The sequence below is a fragment of the Aquarana catesbeiana genome, linkage group LG07 (genome assembly GCF_042186555.1).
Source record: "Aquarana catesbeiana isolate 2022-GZ linkage group LG07, ASM4218655v1, whole genome shotgun sequence".
Classification (NCBI taxonomy): domain Eukaryota; kingdom Metazoa; phylum Chordata; class Amphibia; order Anura; family Ranidae; genus Aquarana; species Aquarana catesbeiana.
In genome coordinates this window covers 343,927,859-343,947,574 of record NC_133330.1, presented here as the reverse complement: position 1 = coordinate 343,947,574, position 19,716 = coordinate 343,927,859, and the positions used below count along the sequence as shown (strand labels likewise).

The 19,716-nt window shown below is 45.4% G+C and overlaps 1 protein-coding gene across 1 annotated transcript in view; it reads left to right on the top strand.

Moving 5' to 3' along the window:
- Positions 1-19,716, top strand: part of RNF220 (ring finger protein 220) — a 144,651-nt gene that overhangs the window by 47,557 nt on the left and 77,378 nt on the right. Inside the window, 1 exon segment of the mRNA XM_073593979.1 lies at positions 12,987-13,082. Within this exon segment, the coding sequence (XP_073450080.1) occupies positions 12,987-13,082 (96 nt within the window).

Genomic DNA, 19,716 nt, shown 5'->3' with positions numbered 1-19,716 from the left:
TACATGCAGGGCGCCGGACGCATGGAATTGAATGAGGTTTTTTTTGTTAAAGCACGTGATTAGAGCCTGAGGCGCGCATTGGCTTAAAAAAAGGGTGGGCTCTGCGCCCCGAGATCACCCAGTTGTGTGACAGTAGCGAATGAATATTCGCTATTGTCTTCCTGATTCTCCTCCCGGCCAATCAGGCAACCAGATTGGCAGTAGCAGAAGCCGCTGAAGCTGCCCGGGACCTGGATGGGGTAAGTGCGAAGTGGTAGTAAAGTCCAATAAGTAATTTGTACCCAACGGGGAATTTTATAATAAGTCTTACCTGTCAGTGCTGTGAGCACCATTTAGTAGATATTCACTACAGCTGTAGGTGGTGACGTTACCCGCTCATCACCGCCTACTTCTGGGTTTAGGGCAAGTGAATGCGCACCGCCCTGCCAGCACGGCTGTGATTGTACATGGTGGGAGTCTGTCAGCAGGCCCCAGCCAATGATTCTTGGCCAGGACCTGCTGATTGGCTGTGTCCAATCACAGCTCAGAGCCCTGTGTTGACAATCAACACAGAGCTCTGTACAGAGGGAGCAATCTCTCTGTTTTTCATCCCTGCAGGGATAAGATTTACAGGGCTAGATAGATGAGGCTTAGAATGTTGGTGAAAGTAGGTTTAGAGGTAGTTAGGTTTTTAAGGTCACATGATCTACCCGGATGTTCCGTGATGGGCACGCTGGCAGAATACAATGTAAGAAGTCTTCCGATGCAGAAGGCGTCCAGCTGGTGGAGGCTTCATACAAATAACTGTGTGATAGGATGATACATGGGTACGGTATGACACTGACTGTAACTTGTTCATGTTTTAATGTCACGTGATCTGCCCGGATGTTCCGTGGTCAGCATGTTGGCAGTTTACAATGTAACGCTCGGCTGCTGAAAGGGGGGTAGAGCTGACCCTCCTGTATGGGGCCCTGACCCCATTAGTCCAGTACGGGGGTCCATAAGCAGAGAGGGGAAATTTTATTTTCTATGGAGCTCAGGTGGAGTATTACAGCGGGCTGTGGCTCCCAGCAGTTGTGTTAAAGGTTTGAGGTTTTTTCTGCTTTCAGCAGGTGAAGTAATATTAGGTGACTTGGCTCCCGGCAGCCAGTCCTGATCCCTATGCTCTGTATGTTACGTGCACATAAACCTGCACTCTGTATGATACATACTCCTGACACCTGCTCTCTGTACATTACATACTCCTGACACCTGCACTCTGTACAATACATACTTCCGACCCCTGCACTCTGTATGGTACATACTCCTGACACCTGCACTCTGTACATTACATACTCCTGACACCTGCTCTCTGTACATTACATACTCCTGACACCTGCACTCTGTACAATACATACTTCCGACCCCTGCACTCTGTATGGTACATACTCCTGACACCTGCACTCTGTACATTACATACTCCTGACACCTGCACTCTGTACAATACATACTCCTGACACCTGCTCTCCGTACGTTACATACTCCTGACATCTGCACTCTGTACGTTTACATACTCCTGACACCTGCACTCTGTACGTTACATACTCCTGACACCTGCACTCTGTATGTTTACATACTCCGGACACCTGCTCTCCGTACGTTACATACTCCTGACATCTGCACTCTGTACGTTTGCATACTCCTGACATCTGCACTCTGTATGTTTACATACTCCGGACACCTGCTCTCTGTACGTTACATACTCCTGACACCTGCACTCTGTACGTTACATACTCCTGACACCTGCTCTCCGTACGTTACATACTCCTGACACCTGCTCTCTGTACGTTACATACTCCTGACACCTGCTCTCCGTACGTTACATACTCCTGACACCTGCTCTCTGTACGTTACATACTCCTGACATCTGCACTCTGTACGTTTACATACTCCTGACACCTGCTCTTTGTGCGTTACATACTCCTGATACCTGCTCTCTGTACGTTACATACTCCTGACACCTGCTCTCCGTACGTTACATACTCCTGACACCTGCTCTCTGTACGTTACATACTCCTGACATCTGCTCTCTGTACGTTTACATACTCCTGATACCTGCTCTCTGTATGTTACATACTCCTGACACCTGCACCCTGTACAATACTTACTTCTGACCCCTGTACTCTGTATGTTTACATACTCCTGAGAACTGCACCCTGTACAATACATACTTCTGACCCCTGCATTCTGTACGTTTACATACTCCTGACACCTGCTCTCCATACATTACATACTCCTGACACCTGCTTTCTGTACGTTACATACTCCTGACACCTGCACTCTGTACAATACGTACTTCTGACCCCTGCACTCTGTATGTTACGTACTTCTGACACCTGCACCCTGTATGTTACATACTCCTGATCCCTGCACTCTGTACAATACTTACATCTGACCCCTGTACTCTGTATGTTACGTACTTCTGACACCTGCACTCTGTACAATACATTTTTATGACACCTGCACTCTGTATGTTACATACTACTGACACCTGCACTCTGTATGATAAATACTCCTGACACCCTAACTCTGTATTTTTAATCCCCCCACTGTTGGCACAATTATGCCACACCAACAATTCACCATGACATACTTGACGTGCTGCTTCATTATTGTCCTCTGGATGTTGAAGGTGGCCCTGTCGGGTCTCCCTCATTTCTGAGGGCATTCCTGATGTCTCTCTGTACTTTGTTCTGTGCAAAAGGCATCCAGCTGGAGGAGGCTTCATTCTAATAATTGGGTGTTCCTCCTCCTCCGTGTGATAGGACGATACATGGGTACGGTGTGATAGTGACTGTAACATTGTTCATGTATTAATGTCACATAATCTGCCCGGATGTTCCATGATTGGCATGCTGGTAGATTACAATGTAACAAATCTCCAACCTTTGTTCCTGTGCACAAGGTGCCCATCTGGTAGAGGCTTCATACAAGTCTTAAGCCTTTGAATCGGATGTATCAGGGAGGCCTGGGTGAAGCAGCCACGCTTGCCTCTGCCCGGAGCATCAAGCGTCCGATTTGTCCGCTCGGCGTGATGCGTCAGACTTGTCATTTGGCCAATGTTTGGCTTTGTCCCACAGACAGATCTGAGTGTTCTTGACATAAAGCCATTACAAAGATACCAAGTTACAGGGACCCCCCCCCCCCCCCCCCCAGAGTCTGAGGAGGGGGGTAACTTGTTTTTCTTGTCTGTTAATCTCTACAGTAGAAGACAGAAGTCTCGGTAATCAAGGGTGGCCGTGTTCTTTGGAAGGTCCCGGGGCCCAGCAGGTCTCCACTTTAGTCGACAAACAGCCTCATCTGTTCTATAAGTGAGAATTAAATGGGGCCGCCGAGGAAAAGACGGAGCAGCTGCCTCTGGCGGGTCCTCCTTGACGTCTGCTGAGCATCATCTTCAAGGATCCTTCATAAGAAACGGACGCCTGTGGATCAGCGCTTTCATTGGGCCTCAGTCAAGGGCTTTGAAGCTCCTTGCTCTAGAGAACTGGCTGTGCGGTGAACTTTCTTATGTAGATGAGACAACATCTTTGTTTGGAGAAGGTCTGAGCTGGATTGTCTCCATTTTCTTTGACCCCATCAGGCCGCATTCAGTCATTGAGAAATAGTAACGTCTGAGTGAGGCCGAGTAATCTGTGGTCAAAATGGGGCCCCAAATACTCCAGAATATATATATAATATATATATACAGTATGCATTGTGGCTCTGCTGAAGTTGGGGAGAGGATGTACTTCATGACACTACCTCCAATGATGCCGATCTCAACAAAAAAATGTTTATCTAGGGTGGAGGTTCCCAACCTTAGTCAGCCCAGAGCCAAAAAATTCCTCCAAAACCTTCCATCCAGACAATAAAAATGTATTTTGAGTGCTGCAAGGCTCTGCATGGGGTTGGGTGTCACTGTGGGGGATGAGGGTTTTGGAGGGGGTTAGGAGACTCTTTAGGAGACTTGTTGGCCTTGTAGGGAATAGGTGTCTGGAGGGGGCTAGGAGGCACTGTGGGACACTTTTGGAGATTAGGAGCACTTTGGAGTGGCTTGGGGGGGGGGGGGGGGGTGCACTGTGAGACGTTGGGTGACACTGTGGGGGGGGGGGGAGTGGTGGCTCTGGAGGGGGTTAGGGGACACTTTAGAAGACTTGTTGGCCCTGTAGGGGGTGAGGTATCTGGAGTGGGGTGGGGTCTATGGAAGACTGTGGGAGCTAGGAGGCACTGTGGGACATTTTTGGAGGTAGGAGCACTTTGGAGGGGCTGGGGATGGGGGGGTGGTGGGGGGGTGGCACTGTGAGAGGTTGGGTGGTACTGTGGGGAAATGGGGGTTCTGGAGGGGGTTGGGGGTCTCTCCATTTGGTTGGGGGCTTTGAAGGGGCACAATGGGAGACTGGATGGGACTGCAGAGATTAGGAGGCACTGTGGCACACTGTTGGAGATTGGGGGCATTATGGGGGCTGCAGGCCCTGCAGCAGACTGGGGGGGGCTCTACAGGAGGCCAGGTGGCACTGTGGTGTGGGGGCTGAGGACTCTCAGAGGCCTGGGGGCAATGTGGGGGCTTGAGAATCACATGGGAGGTTGGGAGCACTGTAGTAGGTTAGAAGAACTGCAGCTGGTTGGAGGCCCAAGAGAATGGTGGCTGTGTCCTGGCTTTTAGTGGTTGAGAAGAACCACTGATCTAAGGGATCCAGAGTGAAGATCCACATTTAAAACAACTAATAGGAGCCCCAGACCAAAGCTCTAGAGGGGGGTCTAAAAAAAATGTTTGTTACGAATGTCACAAATGTTCCTCAGATTTTGTCCAATAGGTTTATATTCTATGATCTTCAGCTCCAGCTTGTGGCTATAATGTGGTGCTTTTCTTACTGAGCTAGTTCAAGAAAAAAAAACACATTATGGCCACTAGATGGAGCTGATGATCATAGGAAATAAACCTATTAGACAATATATGAGGAAAATTTGTTGTGGCTTGGTGAATGTTTGTGATATTCGTCAAGTGATTTTTTTGTTATATAAATAGATTCCTAAAAAGAAAGAAAGAAAAGGAAAGAAAAGGGAATGGAAAAGAAAAGGAAAGGGAAGGGAAATGAAAATGGAATAAAAGGAAAGGGAAAGGAACTAAAAGGGGAAAGGGAATGAAAAGGAAGTGAAAGGGAAAGAAAAGGAAAGGGAAAATTAAAGGAAAAAAGGGATTGGAAAAGGAAAAAACAAAGGGAAAGGAAAGGAAATGAAAAAGATGATCATAGGAAATAAACCTATTAGACAAAATATGAGGAACATTTGTTATGGCTGGGTGAATGTTTGTGATTTTCGTCAAGTGATTTTTTTTCTATATAAATAGATTCCTAAAAAGAAAGAAAGAAAAGGAAAGAAAGGGGAATGGAAAAGGAAAGGAAATGAAAAACAAAGGAAATGGAAAGGAAAAAAAGGAAAGGAGATAAATGGGGAAAGGGAATGAAAAGGAAGAGGAAAAGGAAAGGGAAATGAAAGGAAAGGGAAAAGGAAAAAAAGGGAAGGGAAAGGAAATAAAAAGGGGAAGGGAATGAAAAGGAAGGGAGAAAGGAAAGGGAAAAGGAAAAGAAAAAAAGGAAAGGGAACGGAAAAGAAAAGGAAAATGAAAGGAACGGGAAAAGGAAAGGGAAATGAAAGTAAAAAGAAAGGAGAGGAAAAGGAAAGGAAAAAAAAGGAAAGAGAAAAGAAAGAAACCAGATGGTCACTAGATGGAGCTGATGGTCATAGGAAATGAACCTATTGGGAAAATTTGTTATGGCTGGGCGAATGCTTGTGACATTCGTCAAGTGATTTTATTTTTTATAAATAGCCAAGAAAGAAGGAACATGACTAAACTCTGATCCTTAATTGCTCAGAAGCGCCCCCTCTTCCCCTCCCCCTCCGGACGGTGACATTTCGGCTTTGTGAATAGCAGTGATTATCCTTCTCTTTAGGAATCCGTGGTGGCGGTGAAGTCCGGGAGATGTACACAGACCTGCAGATAAATATATAAAGAAAATAAAATGAAGCAGCTGAGCTCCTGCCATCACTTATCGCTCACAGGTTCCACTTTGTAAATAATAAGAGCTATTAGTATCACTTTATATGGCGGCGGCGGGGTGCGGGAGGCGACGCGGACGGGAATGTGTCACCGCGGCACTTGTGTGTTAAGTGATAAGTACCTATTTAGAGAGGAGAGTTAACGCTCCAACCATCAGACAGGAAACACTTTGCGCTGGAATAAAAACAGGCCGGATCGCCCCATGAAAACACCGCTATTTGTTCTGCTGACAGCCGCGGCTGATGGATGGCGACGCCGATAATATAAAAAAAAAGTGTGTGTTTGCTTTACTGTGCCGATCACAAACGAACACTCCGCGCCTAATGGCCTGAAATGACGGGCTGCCTGCTAGTTTTTATTTTTTAAGGCTGCATTTCAGCACTGGAGAGAGATGATGATGATGGGGGAGATGATGATGATGGGGGGTCTGTGGCAGAACATATGGGGCCTTTGTCTGAACTGACAAGAGGAGTAATGTACAGGGGGGGGACAGATTTCTCTAATGTATACATGTCACATCTGCATGAGCCCTAGAGAAATACATAGAGACACATAGAGATACATAGGGATACATAGAGATACATAGGGATACATAGAGATACATAGGGATACATAGAGATACATAGAGATACATAGGGATACATAGAGATACATGGGGATACATGGAGATACATAGAGATACATAGGGATACATAGGGATATATGGAGATACATAGGGATACATAGAGATACATAGAGATACATGGAGATACATAGGGATACATAGAGATACATAGGGATACATGGAGATACATAGGGATACATAGAGATACATAGAGATACATAGGGATACATAGAGATACATAGGGATACATAGAGATACATAGGGATACATGGAGATACATAGAGATACATAGAGATACATAGGGATACATAGAGATACATAGGGATACATGGGGATACATAGGGATACATAGAGATACATAGAGATACATAGAGATACATAGGGATACATAGAGATACATAGGGATACATAGGGATACATGGAGATACATGGAGATACATAGAGATACACAGGGATACATAGGGATACATGGAGATACATGGAGCTACATAGGGATACATGGAGATACATGGAGATACATAGAGATACATAGAGATACATACAGATACATGGGGATACATGGAGATACATAGGGATAAATAGAGATACATAGGGATACATAGGGATACATAGGGATACATAGGGATACATGGAGATACATAGAGATACATAGGGATACATAGAGATACATAGAGATACATAGGGATACATGGAGATACATATGGATACATAGGGATACATAGGGATACATGGAGATACATAGGGATACATAGAGATACATAGAGATACATAGAGATACATGGAGATACATAGAGATACATAGGGATACATAGAGATACATAGAGATACATAGAGATACATGGAGATACATAGGGATACAGTACAATCATAGAGATAGATTTCTCTCAATACTGCCAAGCAGCCAACCTTCTTCGGAATGCATTAAGTTGGCCACACAACACAGGAATGGAAATCACTGTAGTAGCAATATAGTAGTGTCATAGTAGTAGTGTAGTTGTGATGCAGTAGCAGTGGTATAGTAGTAGTGTAGTTGTGGCATAGTAGCAGTGTAGTAGTGGTGTAGTATCAGTAGTATAGTAGCAGCATAGTAGTAGTGCAGTTGTGGTGTAGTGGCAGTGGTATAGTAGTAGTGTCGTTGAGGCATAGTAGCAGTGTAGTTGTGGTGTAGTAGCAGTATTATAGTAGCAGTGTAGTAGTAGTGTAGTTGTGGCATAGTAGTAGTGTAGCTATGACATAGTATCAGTGTAGTGGTGGTGTAGTAGCAGTGTAATAGTTGTATAGTAGTTGTGGCATAGTATCAGTGTAGTAGTGGTATAGTAGTAGCAGTATAGTAGTAGTGGTGTAGTATCAGTGTAGTAGTGGTATAGTAGTATCAGTGTAGTAGTGGTATAGTAGTAGCAGTGTAGTTGTGGCATAGTATCAGTGTAGTAGTGGTATAGTAGTAGCAGTATAGTAGTAGTGGTGTAGTATCAGTGTAGTAGTGGTATAGTAGTATCAGTGTAGTAGTGGTATAGTAGTAGCAGTGTAGTTGTGGCATAGTATCAGTGTAGTAGTGGTATAGTAGTAGCAGTGTAATAATGGTATAGTAGTAGCAGTGTAGTTGTGGCATAGTATCAGTGTAGTAGTGGTATAGTTGTGGTGTAGTAGCAGTGTAGTTGTGGCATAGTATCAGTGTAGTAGCGGTGTCTATATAGTAATTTACACAGGTATGGTACATACAGAGTTGGTCCAAGCTGTGGCAATGTAACTAAGTGATAACATCCATACCTGGAGTTCTCCTTTAAGGCACTCGCCATGTTGCCCCTGACAGATGGTTACATCCTAAACCTTTACAGAAAATAAGCCAATGAGCTCTGTGCACTGCAGGGTTCCCCATCACCCACTTTTATTCTGACTGCTGAAAGCTGACTTCTGATTGGTTGCTGTGGACCCCGGCAGCGTGTATTGCGATTGCTATGATTGGATGTCGGTAATGCGAGGCGTTAGATTCACGCACATCTCTGCCAAGACAGATGGAGAGGTGAGGACGGCGCTCGGCAGGGGCAGGATTTATGGCAGAGTTGCCATTAAGAGAAGAATTAGCCGATGGCGACTCCGATATTAAAGGGTGAGGAAGCCGTGAATTATTTTTTGTAAAGATCTTATTGCGTCCAATCATCATCTTCCCTTACAGGAGGCCGTGTTTAATGAGGGGACGGAGGGGGAAGCTGTGATTTAATGCCGACTCTGACTTTGATTTTTTTAATCCTTAAAGACATTTATGGCTTTTTTTACACAACGTTCGGCTTTATAAAGGCGAGTGACCTTTTTTCTAGCAATCTTTTGTGGCCAGGTGCGCTGTTATAACAGTTATTCATCGCTATGGTGCATCGAACGACTGTGAGCCGTGACACGGCGCAGCGCATTTCTGTGATATATGGAAAGAGGGTTTTTCTGCTGCTATTGGCATTGAATGATCATGCAGACAGTGTGATCCTCCAGAGGCACTACAAGAACCAGCAGACCTGTCAACCATTGTTCATGAATGATCATAAGGCAGAACTCCAGCAAATGTATACTGTACCTGAAACTGTGTTTAATGACAAAGAATTTGGAATTCTGCTCAGCCGGTTCTGTTGTTTGCACAGCTTGGGGACACCACATAGGTAGAAGGTGACACATCCATGAACTGGTTCAGCTTTGCTGTTTTAAATATCATCTGTGTGCCTCCAATTTCATCAGCAGCTTAGCTTAACCTGCTCCCCCCTCCCAGTAATGACTCAGCAGCTCAGCTCTTCCTCCCAGTAATAACTCAGCATGTCAGCTCCCCCTCCCAGTAATGACTCAATAGCTCAGCTCCCCCTCCCAGCTCAGGCCTCTATTCATCCACCTCCCATAGAGACTCAGCAGCTCTGCTACCCCCTCCTAGCAGTGACTGAGCTGCTCAGCTCCCCCTGGCCCCCCTCCCAGCAGTGACCTAACCACCCAGTTTAACCTGCCCCTTTCCCCAGCAGTGACTTAGCACTTCAGTGCTTTTGCTGTGAACCTTGAGGATGACTTGCTCCACAGTGCCTGCAGCTACAGAGGTCATCGCTTGTTTTAAGATTAACTTAGGGCCACTTCAAACATGTGGCAAAAGGGTGAATAAAATAAGTAGTTGATTAAGCAAACCACCTACCCAAATCCTAACATTGCAGCTGGACAGAGTGATGCACATGCCACAGGTGTGGCACTGGGCTCTTCTCCACTAACAGCCAATGTAAGGAACATTCTTCTCACTGATCACCAATGTAAGGAACATTCTTCTCACTGATCACCAATGTAAGGAACATTCTTCTCACTGATCACCAATGTAAGGAACATTCTTCTCACTGATCACCAATGTAAGGAACATTCTTCTCACTGATCACCAATGTAAGGAGCATTCTTCTCACTGATCACCAATGTAAGGAACATTCTTCTCACTGATCACCAATGTAAGGAGCATTCTTCTCACCACCAATGTAAGGAACATTCTTCTCACTGATCACCAATGTAAGGAACATTCTTCTCACTGATCACCAATGTAAGGAGCATTCTTCTCACTGATCACCAATGTAAGGAACATTCTTCCCACTGATCACCAATGTAAGGAACATTCTTCTCACTGATCACCAATGTAAGGAACATTCTTCTCACTGATCACCAATGTAAGGAACATTCTTCTCACTGATCACCAATGTAAGGAGCATTCTTCTCACCACCAATGTAAGGAACATTCTTCTCACTGATCACCAATGTAAGGAACATTCTTCTCACTGATCACCAATGTAAGGAGCATTCTTCTCACTGATCACCAATGTAAGGAACATTCTTCCCACTGATCACCAATGTAAGGAACATTCTTCTCACTGATCACCAATGTAAGGAACATTCTTCTCACTGATCACCAATGTAAGGAACATTCTTCTCACTGATCACCAATGTAAGGAACATTCTTCCCACTGATCACCAATGTAAGGAACATTCTTCCCACTGATCACCAATGTAAGGAACATTCTTCCCACTGATCACCAATGTAAGGAACATTCTTCTCACTGATCACCAATGTAAGGAACATTCTTCTCACTGATCACAATGTAAGGAACATTCTTCTCACTGATCACCAATGTAAGGAACATTCTTCCCACTGATCACCAATGTAAGGAGCATTCTTCTCACTGATCACCAATGTAAGGAACATTCTTCTCACTGATCACCAATGTAAGGAACATTCTTCTCACTGATCACCAATGTAAGGAACATTCTTCCCACTGATCACCAATGTAAGGAGCATTCTTCCCACTGATCACCAATGTAAGGAACATTCTTCTCACTGATCACCAATGTAAGGAACATTCTTCTCACTGATCACCAATGTAAGGAACATTCTTCTCACTGATCACCAATGTAAGGAACATTCTTCTCACTGATCACCAATGTAAGGAACATTCTTCTCACTGATCACCAATGTAAGGAACATTCTTCTCACTGATCACCAATGTAAGGAACATTCTTCTCACTGATCACCAATGTAAGGAACATTCTTCTCACTGATCACCAATGTAAGGAACATTCTTCTCACTGATCACCAATGTAAGGAACATTCTTCTCACTGATCACCAATGTAAGGAACATTCTTCTCACTGACCACCAATGTAAGGAACATTCTTCTCACTGATCACCAATGTAAGGGACATTCTTCTCACTGATCACCAATGTAAGGAACATTCTTCTCACTGATCACCAATGTAAGGAACATTCTTCTCACTGATCACCAATGTAAGGGACATTCTTCTCACTGATCACCAATGTAAGGAACATTCTTCTCACTGATCACCAATGTAAGGGACATTCTTCTCACTGATCACCAATGTAAGGAACATTCTTCTCACTGATCACCAATGTAAGGAACATTCTTCTCACTAATCACCAATGTAAGGAACATTCTTCTCACTGATCACCAATGTAAGGAACATTCTTCTCACTGATCACCAATGTAAGGAACATTCTTCCCACTGATCACCAATGTAAGGAACATTCTTCTCACTGATCACCAATGTAAGGAACATTCTTCTCACTGATCACCAATGTAAGGAACATTCTTCCCACTGATCACCAATGTAAGGAACATTCTTCTCACTGATCACCAATGTAAGGGACATTCTTCTCACTGATCACCAATGTAAGGAACATTCTTCTCACTGATCACCAATGTAAAACTACAATTGTCAATGTCTCTGGCCAGTATTATAATCATCATTATTTATGGTTAGTGATAATAATTTTGTTGTATAGAGTAGCCCAACTCTTCACTTTGCTATATATGTAGTGTGAGGTGTAGATATAATTATTATTAGGGGTTCCCCAAGACCTGAAACCAAATTCTGGGGTTCCTCTATGTGGTATAGATTAGACAGCCTGGCCCTTGGCCTCTGTGTCTTGGCCGATCGGTGGCCGGTGATTGGTGGACACCGTTCCTTGCTGAGTCGGGGACAGTGTGACTTGTCCTGGACCTCCCCGTACTCAGCATGCCAGCCGGATCGTTAGAATTGAAGTGCTTTCCACACCATTTAAAAATAGAACAGTTTATTAATGTGAACTGCAGGCGCATGCAGACGAGGGCCGGAGATTGACATCCGCGGGATTAGTTTAGCCCCATGTTTTCTTTTTTTTTCTAGAGGTCATCTCCATGGCGCTGGGGAAGAATGCCGGAATAATGGGCCCTCGTGCTCTTCCTAGGGCCGCTCTCAAAATAAAAACCGATACATAACGTTCCACTTCCCGTCTTCCCGGCCATTTTTCATGTAACAATTGTTGCGCTCGGAATTTATTATCTCTTTGTTGGATCTCTTTTTTTTTTTTATTATTTTGTTTTATTCTAACCTGTTCTGGTCTTTTTCTGCCCCGTGGTTGGCAGTTATGATGAAGCCGCAGTTAAACGGCGGAGAAAAGGCGAGGAGGAGAGTTTAATCTGCCCGGGACCTGTAATTACAGCGCTCTGTACTGGTTAATGGCATTCAAACTAAAGATCAATTCCTTTTTATGGCTAAGAGATCACTTGGCTGGCTGATGCCCCATCGAGCCGGGAGACGCTCCATAGATGTTCCGCTCAGACAAATGATCAAAAGAGCTTTGTGTTTGGGAAAGGCGGAACGGCACAATAGCGCGCGGGGGTGCACGCGGAAAAATAGTACATAAAAGCTTGTTGGAAAATTCTGTCAAATTTGTCTGACATGTTCATCGCCCTCTTTTTTTTTTTTATTCTTTTTTTTTTTTGTTCTTTTTTTTTATTCTTTTTTTTTTTTCTTCCCTCTTTCTCTTCCGCAGTCAATGTTGTTATCGGCTTCTATCAAGAGGGAAGGGGAATCGCCAACGGCTTCGCCGCACTCCACAGACGACATCCACCATTCGGACAGATACCAGGTGCGCAGCTATTCAAGTAACGCAATGATGCAATGCGGAGGGGTAAAGTGATTGGCTGGTTGTTAGGCCGCAGTGGTGGAGTCCTTTAAGGTTAAGTTCACTTTTTCTTTTTTTTTTTTTTTTAAATCCATCTCCCTATGTACCAATATACCATTAATGTACCTCGGCTGCAGAAAAAAAAAAAGTCTTTGATTTTTGAGAACAAGGCCTTACCTCAGCCCTTGCTATATTTCTTGGCTTCATAGACTCCTTGGTGTAGATTCGGGACAGAGAAACCAGTAAGACACAGGAAGGAGATGACCTCATTAGCACACACCCTACACCAGAGGTGGTGAACCTTGGCACTCCAGATGTTTTGGAACTACATTTCCCATGATGCTCAACTACACTGCAGAGTGCATGAGCATCATGGGAAATGTAGTTCCAAAACCTCTGGGGTGCCAAGGTTCACCACCACTGCCCTACACCCATCATGTTTTCTAAGCATTCCCGGCATCTCGCTAACGCGTGCATTGGCCTGGCTTCCCCAACGCCCCTCCAGACGGGGCTCAGGCCGCATGCTAAACTCCCTGGGGCCACATGCAGCCCATGAGACACCTCTGGTGTAGTGCAAGAGCCTGCCTGATTGGATACAGAGTGATTGGATAAATGGTGTGTCCTCCTATTATACATTTTGTGTTCAATCTAAAGGAAATTGTACAGAGATTGCGTAATCAGAATGTATATTGTATGGCCACATTTTACAGTGACTTGAAAAAGTATTCATACCCCTTGAGGTGCAGGCAACCCAAAAACGAAATGCACAGGAAACACATCTGAAACATTTTTACCACGATTTTGATACACTAGGGTGTGGCGGTAAGACACATGCGGTAAATGGGTGCCATTCACGTGTTAACATGCGTTGGGCGGCCCATTCATTGTGAATGTGCTGTCTACGGTACCTTCAAAAAGTATTCATACCCCTTGAAATTTCCCACATTTTGTGATGTTACAACCAAAAATGTAAATGTATTTTATTGGGATTTTATGTGATCAACACAAAGTGGAAGGAAAATTATAAATTATACAAATAAATCTTTGAAACGTGTGGGGGGGGGGGGGGGCATTTGTATTCACCTCCGTTTACTCTGATACCCCTAACTAAAATCTAGTGGAACCAATTGCCTTCAGAAGTCACCTAATTAGTAAATAAATCCACCTATGTGTCATTTAATCTCAGTATAAATACAGCTGTTCTGTGAAGTCCTCAGAGGTTTGTTAGAGAGCCTTAGTGAACAAACAGCATTATGAAGGCCAAGGAACACACCAGACAGGTCAGGGATAAAGTTGTAGAGAAGTATAAAGCAGGGTTAGGTTATAAAAAAATCTCCCAAGCTTTGACCATCTCACGGAGCTCTGTTCAATCCATCATCGGAAAATGGAAAGAGTATGGCACAACTGCAAACCTACCAAGACATGGCCGTCCACCTAAACTGACCGGCCGGGCAAGGAGAGCATTCATCAGAGAAGAACCAAGAGGTCCATGGTAACTCTGGAGGAGCTGCAGAGATCCACAGCTCAGGTGGGAGAATCTGTCCACAGGACAACTATTAGTCGTGTTCTCCACAAATCTGCCCTTTATGGAAGAGTGACAAGAAGAAAGACATTGGTGAAAGAAAGTCATAAGAAGTCCTGTTTGTAGTTTGTGAGAAGCCATGTGGAGGACACAGCAAACATGTGGAAGAAGGTGATCTGGTCAGATGCAGTGCCAGCTCTGGGCTCTTCCTATAATAAAGCTTTGCTGTATCGCTGTGACTTTATTCAAAGTAAGAAGGATATCCAATATGGAAGGATTATATGTAATAATGATCCTGCAGTGCCGGCTCTCCTGTCTAATAATGATCCTGCAGTGCCGGCTCTCATGTCTAATAATGATCCTGCAGTTCCGGCTCTCATGTCTAATAATGATCCTGCAGTGCCGGCTCTCATGTCTAATAATGATCCTGCAGTGCCGGCTCTCATGTCTAATAATGATCCTGCAGTGCCGGCTCTCATGTCTAATAATGATCCTGCAGTGCCGGCTCTCATGTCTAATAATGATCCTGCAGTGCCGGCTCTCATGTCTAATAATGATCCTGCAGTTCCGGCTCTCATGTCTAATAGTGATCCTGCAGTGCCGGCTCTCATGTCTAATAATGATCCTGCAGTTCCGGCTCTCATATCCAATAATGATCCTGCAGTGCCGGCTCTCATGTCTAATAATGATCCTGCAGTGCCGGCTCTCATGTCTAATAATGGTCCTGCAGTGCCGGCTCTCATGTCTAATAATGGTCCTGCAGTGCCGGCTCTGGGCTCTCCCTATAATAAAGCTCTGCTGTATCGTTGTGACTTTTTACACGGCGGCAGCAATTTGTAGGCGTTCCTACTGCGCGTCCCGCGCTCACCTCCACCGTGTCTCTGCAGAACAGGGAGAGCGTTTCACGTTTCATTTCCGCCATGTCTGAGCTGAGCTGTCACAGCGACTGTCACTGCACTAACCCCCCCCAAGTGATGGGAGCGCTGGCACCCGCTAGATGGATGCGGTCCAACTCATAGAGAGTGCGGCTTCCTACACAACGACTGTCACTACAGAGGGACTGACAACCCCCCATCCCCCGTCTGAGAGCCATTAGTACAGACAGCCTGGCGGATCTATGCTTCTCCTGACAAGTGTGGAATTGCAAACCACTAAATATAGAAAAATCGCGGTCTGAGGGCGGGAAAACTTTGTATCTGTTACACAGAACGGGGGAAACGAGGTGTCTTCTACGAATACTGACACAAAGATCCTCCATAGGATCAGATTCACAGGAACCAATAAGCTGGGGGTCCTTCAAAATGCATGGACCCCTCCCTTCCACTGCATGATGTCCAATCAAAATGGTCCCTTATAAATAAATAAATGATTAAAGCCTTTTAAAATAAAAGAGCAATAAAACCAGACTCACTGCTGTACTGGGCGTAATATGATTATCTCCTTCAATCATCAGCTCCATCTATTGCCCATAATGAGGTATTTTCCTGAAATTAAAAAAAATAAATAAAATACTGATTATGGCCACTAGATGGCGATGGCACTGGTGATCATAGAAGATAATTATACTATACACAATATAGCAAACATTCGTGGTGCCTTGTGAATGCTTAAAGGCTAAGTTCACCTTTGTTCACTTTTTTTTGTATTTCTAAATTCCAGATCCCCTATGTACTAATATAACATTCATGTACTTCTTTTGCAAAAATAAAACAGCTTTCCATTTATTTTACACATGCCTAACCTCGCTGTCTTCATGGATGTTTTAAAACCCTGCTCCATTACTTCTGCCTTACTTCCTGGACAGACTACCTCATGACACAGGAAGGAGTTGACCAGCTGTGAGGGTGGATGATGCAGGGCGTGTGCTAATGAGGTCAGCTGGTCAACTCCTTCCTGTATTATGACCTAAAGTCTTTCCACGAAGTAAGGCAGAAGTAATGGAGAAGTGTTTTTAAACATCCCATGAAGACAATGAGGTAGGCGTGGGTAGATTAAATGGAGAGATGTTTTCTTTTTTGCAAAAGAAGTACATTAATGTCATATTGGTACATAGGGGAGCTGGAATATAGAAAAAAAGGTGAACTTAGCCTTTAAGGCATTAGTACAGCGAAAGTTTTATATATAGACCCCCCTTAGTCACTGCAGGGACACACTAGTGATGTACAGACTGGAGGGCCGTCTTTATATTGATTGGACCCTGGGCAAACATTTACTTGGGCCCTCACAAATCCACCTATCAACTATTTAAGGGCATTGTGGGGCTCAAGGCGAAGCTGCCTTGGGCCCCACAACAATGACTGGGCCCGGGGCAGCTGCCCCTTTGCCCTGTGTTAAAGACAGCCCTGAGAGACCGGCTGGTGAAACCTCAGCGCACAGCGAGGGACACACCAGGGATGTACGGACCAGCGGAGGATGCAGACAATGGCAGCGCAAGGTCCTTTGGCACCCAAGTCAAAAAGGCCAGATTGCACACACCCCTCCCCCCCTACACATGGACTGTGGGTTACTTCATTAGAATAGGTTGCAGGTCCCGCCCTTTTTGCAAACCCCCCCCCCCCCCCCCCCCATCCTGCTGAGATACCCAATGTGGTCGCCTTGTCTTCTTCTGCCGATCCCTCAACCCGGCCCTGGACTAGGCACCTGAGAATTCCAGCGCTGTACCTCTGCAGGAGAGACAAGACTTGATTTCTGTGTCTGTGATGACAGATCGGTGCCCTGGAGGTCCCACCACTGTCATCCATGTGGCCTTGCATTACTCATCTTACATGGATAACTGCTGGGAATGTACTGTAATAAATACATATAGAGCGTCCCTGACACAGCAGATGGGAAAACTGCAGATGAACCTCCCACCTGCCTCCTGGGAAGCCTACATCACCAGGTCATCCCAGCTTCCTCCTGGACTCCTCCGAAGACTACATTACCAGGTCATCCCAGCTTCCTCCTGGACTCCTCCGAAGACTACATCACCAGGTCATCCCAGCTTCCTCCTGGACTCCTCCGAAGACTACATTACCAGGTCATCCCAGCTTCCTCCTGGACTCCTCCAAAGACTACATCACCAGGTCATCCCAGCTTCCTCCTGGGCTCCTCGGAAGACTACATCACCAGGTCATCCCAGCTTCCTCCTGGACTCCTCCGAAGACTACATCACCAGGTCATCCCAGCTTCCTCCTGGGCTCCTCGGAAGACTACATCACCAGGTCATCCCAGCTTCCTCCTGGACTTCTCCAAAGACTACATCACCAGGTCATCCCAGCTTCCTCCTGGGCTCCTCGGAAGGCTACATCACCAGGTCATCCCAGCTTCCTCCTGGACTCCTCCGAAGACTACATCACAAGCCATCCCAGCTTCCTCCTGGACTCCTCCAAAGACTACATCACCAGGTCATCCCAGCTTCCTCCTGGGCTCCTCGGAAGACTACCTCACCAGGTCATCCCTGCTTCCTCCTGGACTCCTCCGAAGACTACATCACCAGGTCATCCCAGCTTCCTCCTGGACTTCTCCGAAGACTACATCACCAGGTCATCCCAGCTTCCTCCTGGGCTCCTCGGAAGACTACATCACCAGGTCATCCCTGCTTCCTCCTGGACTCCTCCGAAGACTACATCACCAGGTCATCCCAGCTTCCTCCTGGACTCCTCTGAAGACTACATCACCAGGTCATCCCAGCTTCCTCCTGGACTCCTCCGAAGACTACATCACCAGGTCATCCCAGCTTCCTCCTGGACTCCTCCAAAGACTACATCACCAGGTCATCCCAGCTTCCTCCTGGGCTCCTCGGAAGGCTACATCACCAGGGCATCCCAGCTTCCTCCTGGACTCCTCCAAAGACTACATCACCAGGTCATCCCAGCTTCCTCCTGGAAAGGCTACATCACCAAGTCATCCCAGCTGCCCCCTAGAAAGGCTACATCACCAGGTCACCCCAGCTGCCTCCTGGGAAGGCTACATCACCAGGTCATCCCAGCTGCCTCCTGGGAAAGCTACATCACCAGGTCATCCCATTGAGTGGATGATGATTGGATGATGAGTCGATGATGATTGAATGATGAGTGGATGATGAATGGATGATGGGTGGATGATGAGTAGATGAGGAGTGGATGATGAGTGGATGATGATTGGATGATGAGTGGATGATGATTGGATGATGAGTGGATGATAATTGGATGATGAGGGGATGATGAATTAATGATGATTGAATGATGAGTGGATGATGATTGAATAATTGGTGAATGATGATTGAATGATGAGTGGATGATGATTGGATGGTGAGTGGATGATGATTGGATGATGAGTGGATGATGATTGGATGATGAGTGGATGATGATTGGATGATGAGTGAATGATGATCGGATGATGATTGGATAATGATTGGATGATGAGAGAATGATGATTGGATGATGAGGGGATGATGATTGGGTGATGAGTGGATGATGAGGGGATGATGATTGGGTGGTAAATGGATGATGATTGGATGATGAGGGGATGATGAGGGGATGGTGATTGGATGATGAGTGGATGATGAGGGGATGATGATTGGGTGATGAATGGATGATGAGTGGATGATGATTGGGTGATGAGTGGATGATGAGGGGATGATGATTGGGTGATAAATGGATGATGAGTGGATGATGATTGGATGATGAGGGGATGGTGATTGGATGATGATTGGATGATGAATGGATGATGAGGGGATGATGATTGGGTGATGAGTGGATGATGAGTGGATGATGATTGGGTGATGAGTGGATGATGAGGGGATGATGATTGGGTGATAAATGGATGATGAGTGGATGATGATTGGATGATGAGGGGATGGTGATTGGATGATGATTGGATGATGAATGGATGATGAGTGGATGATGATTGGATGATGAGGGGATGATGAGGGGATGGTGATTGGATGATGAGTGGATGATGAGGGGATGATGATTGGGTGATGAATGGATGATGAGTGGATGATGATTGGGTGATGAGTGGATGATGAGGGGATGATGATTGGGTGATAAATGGATGATGAGTGGATGATGATTGGATGATGAGGGGATGGTGATTGGATGATGAATGGATGAT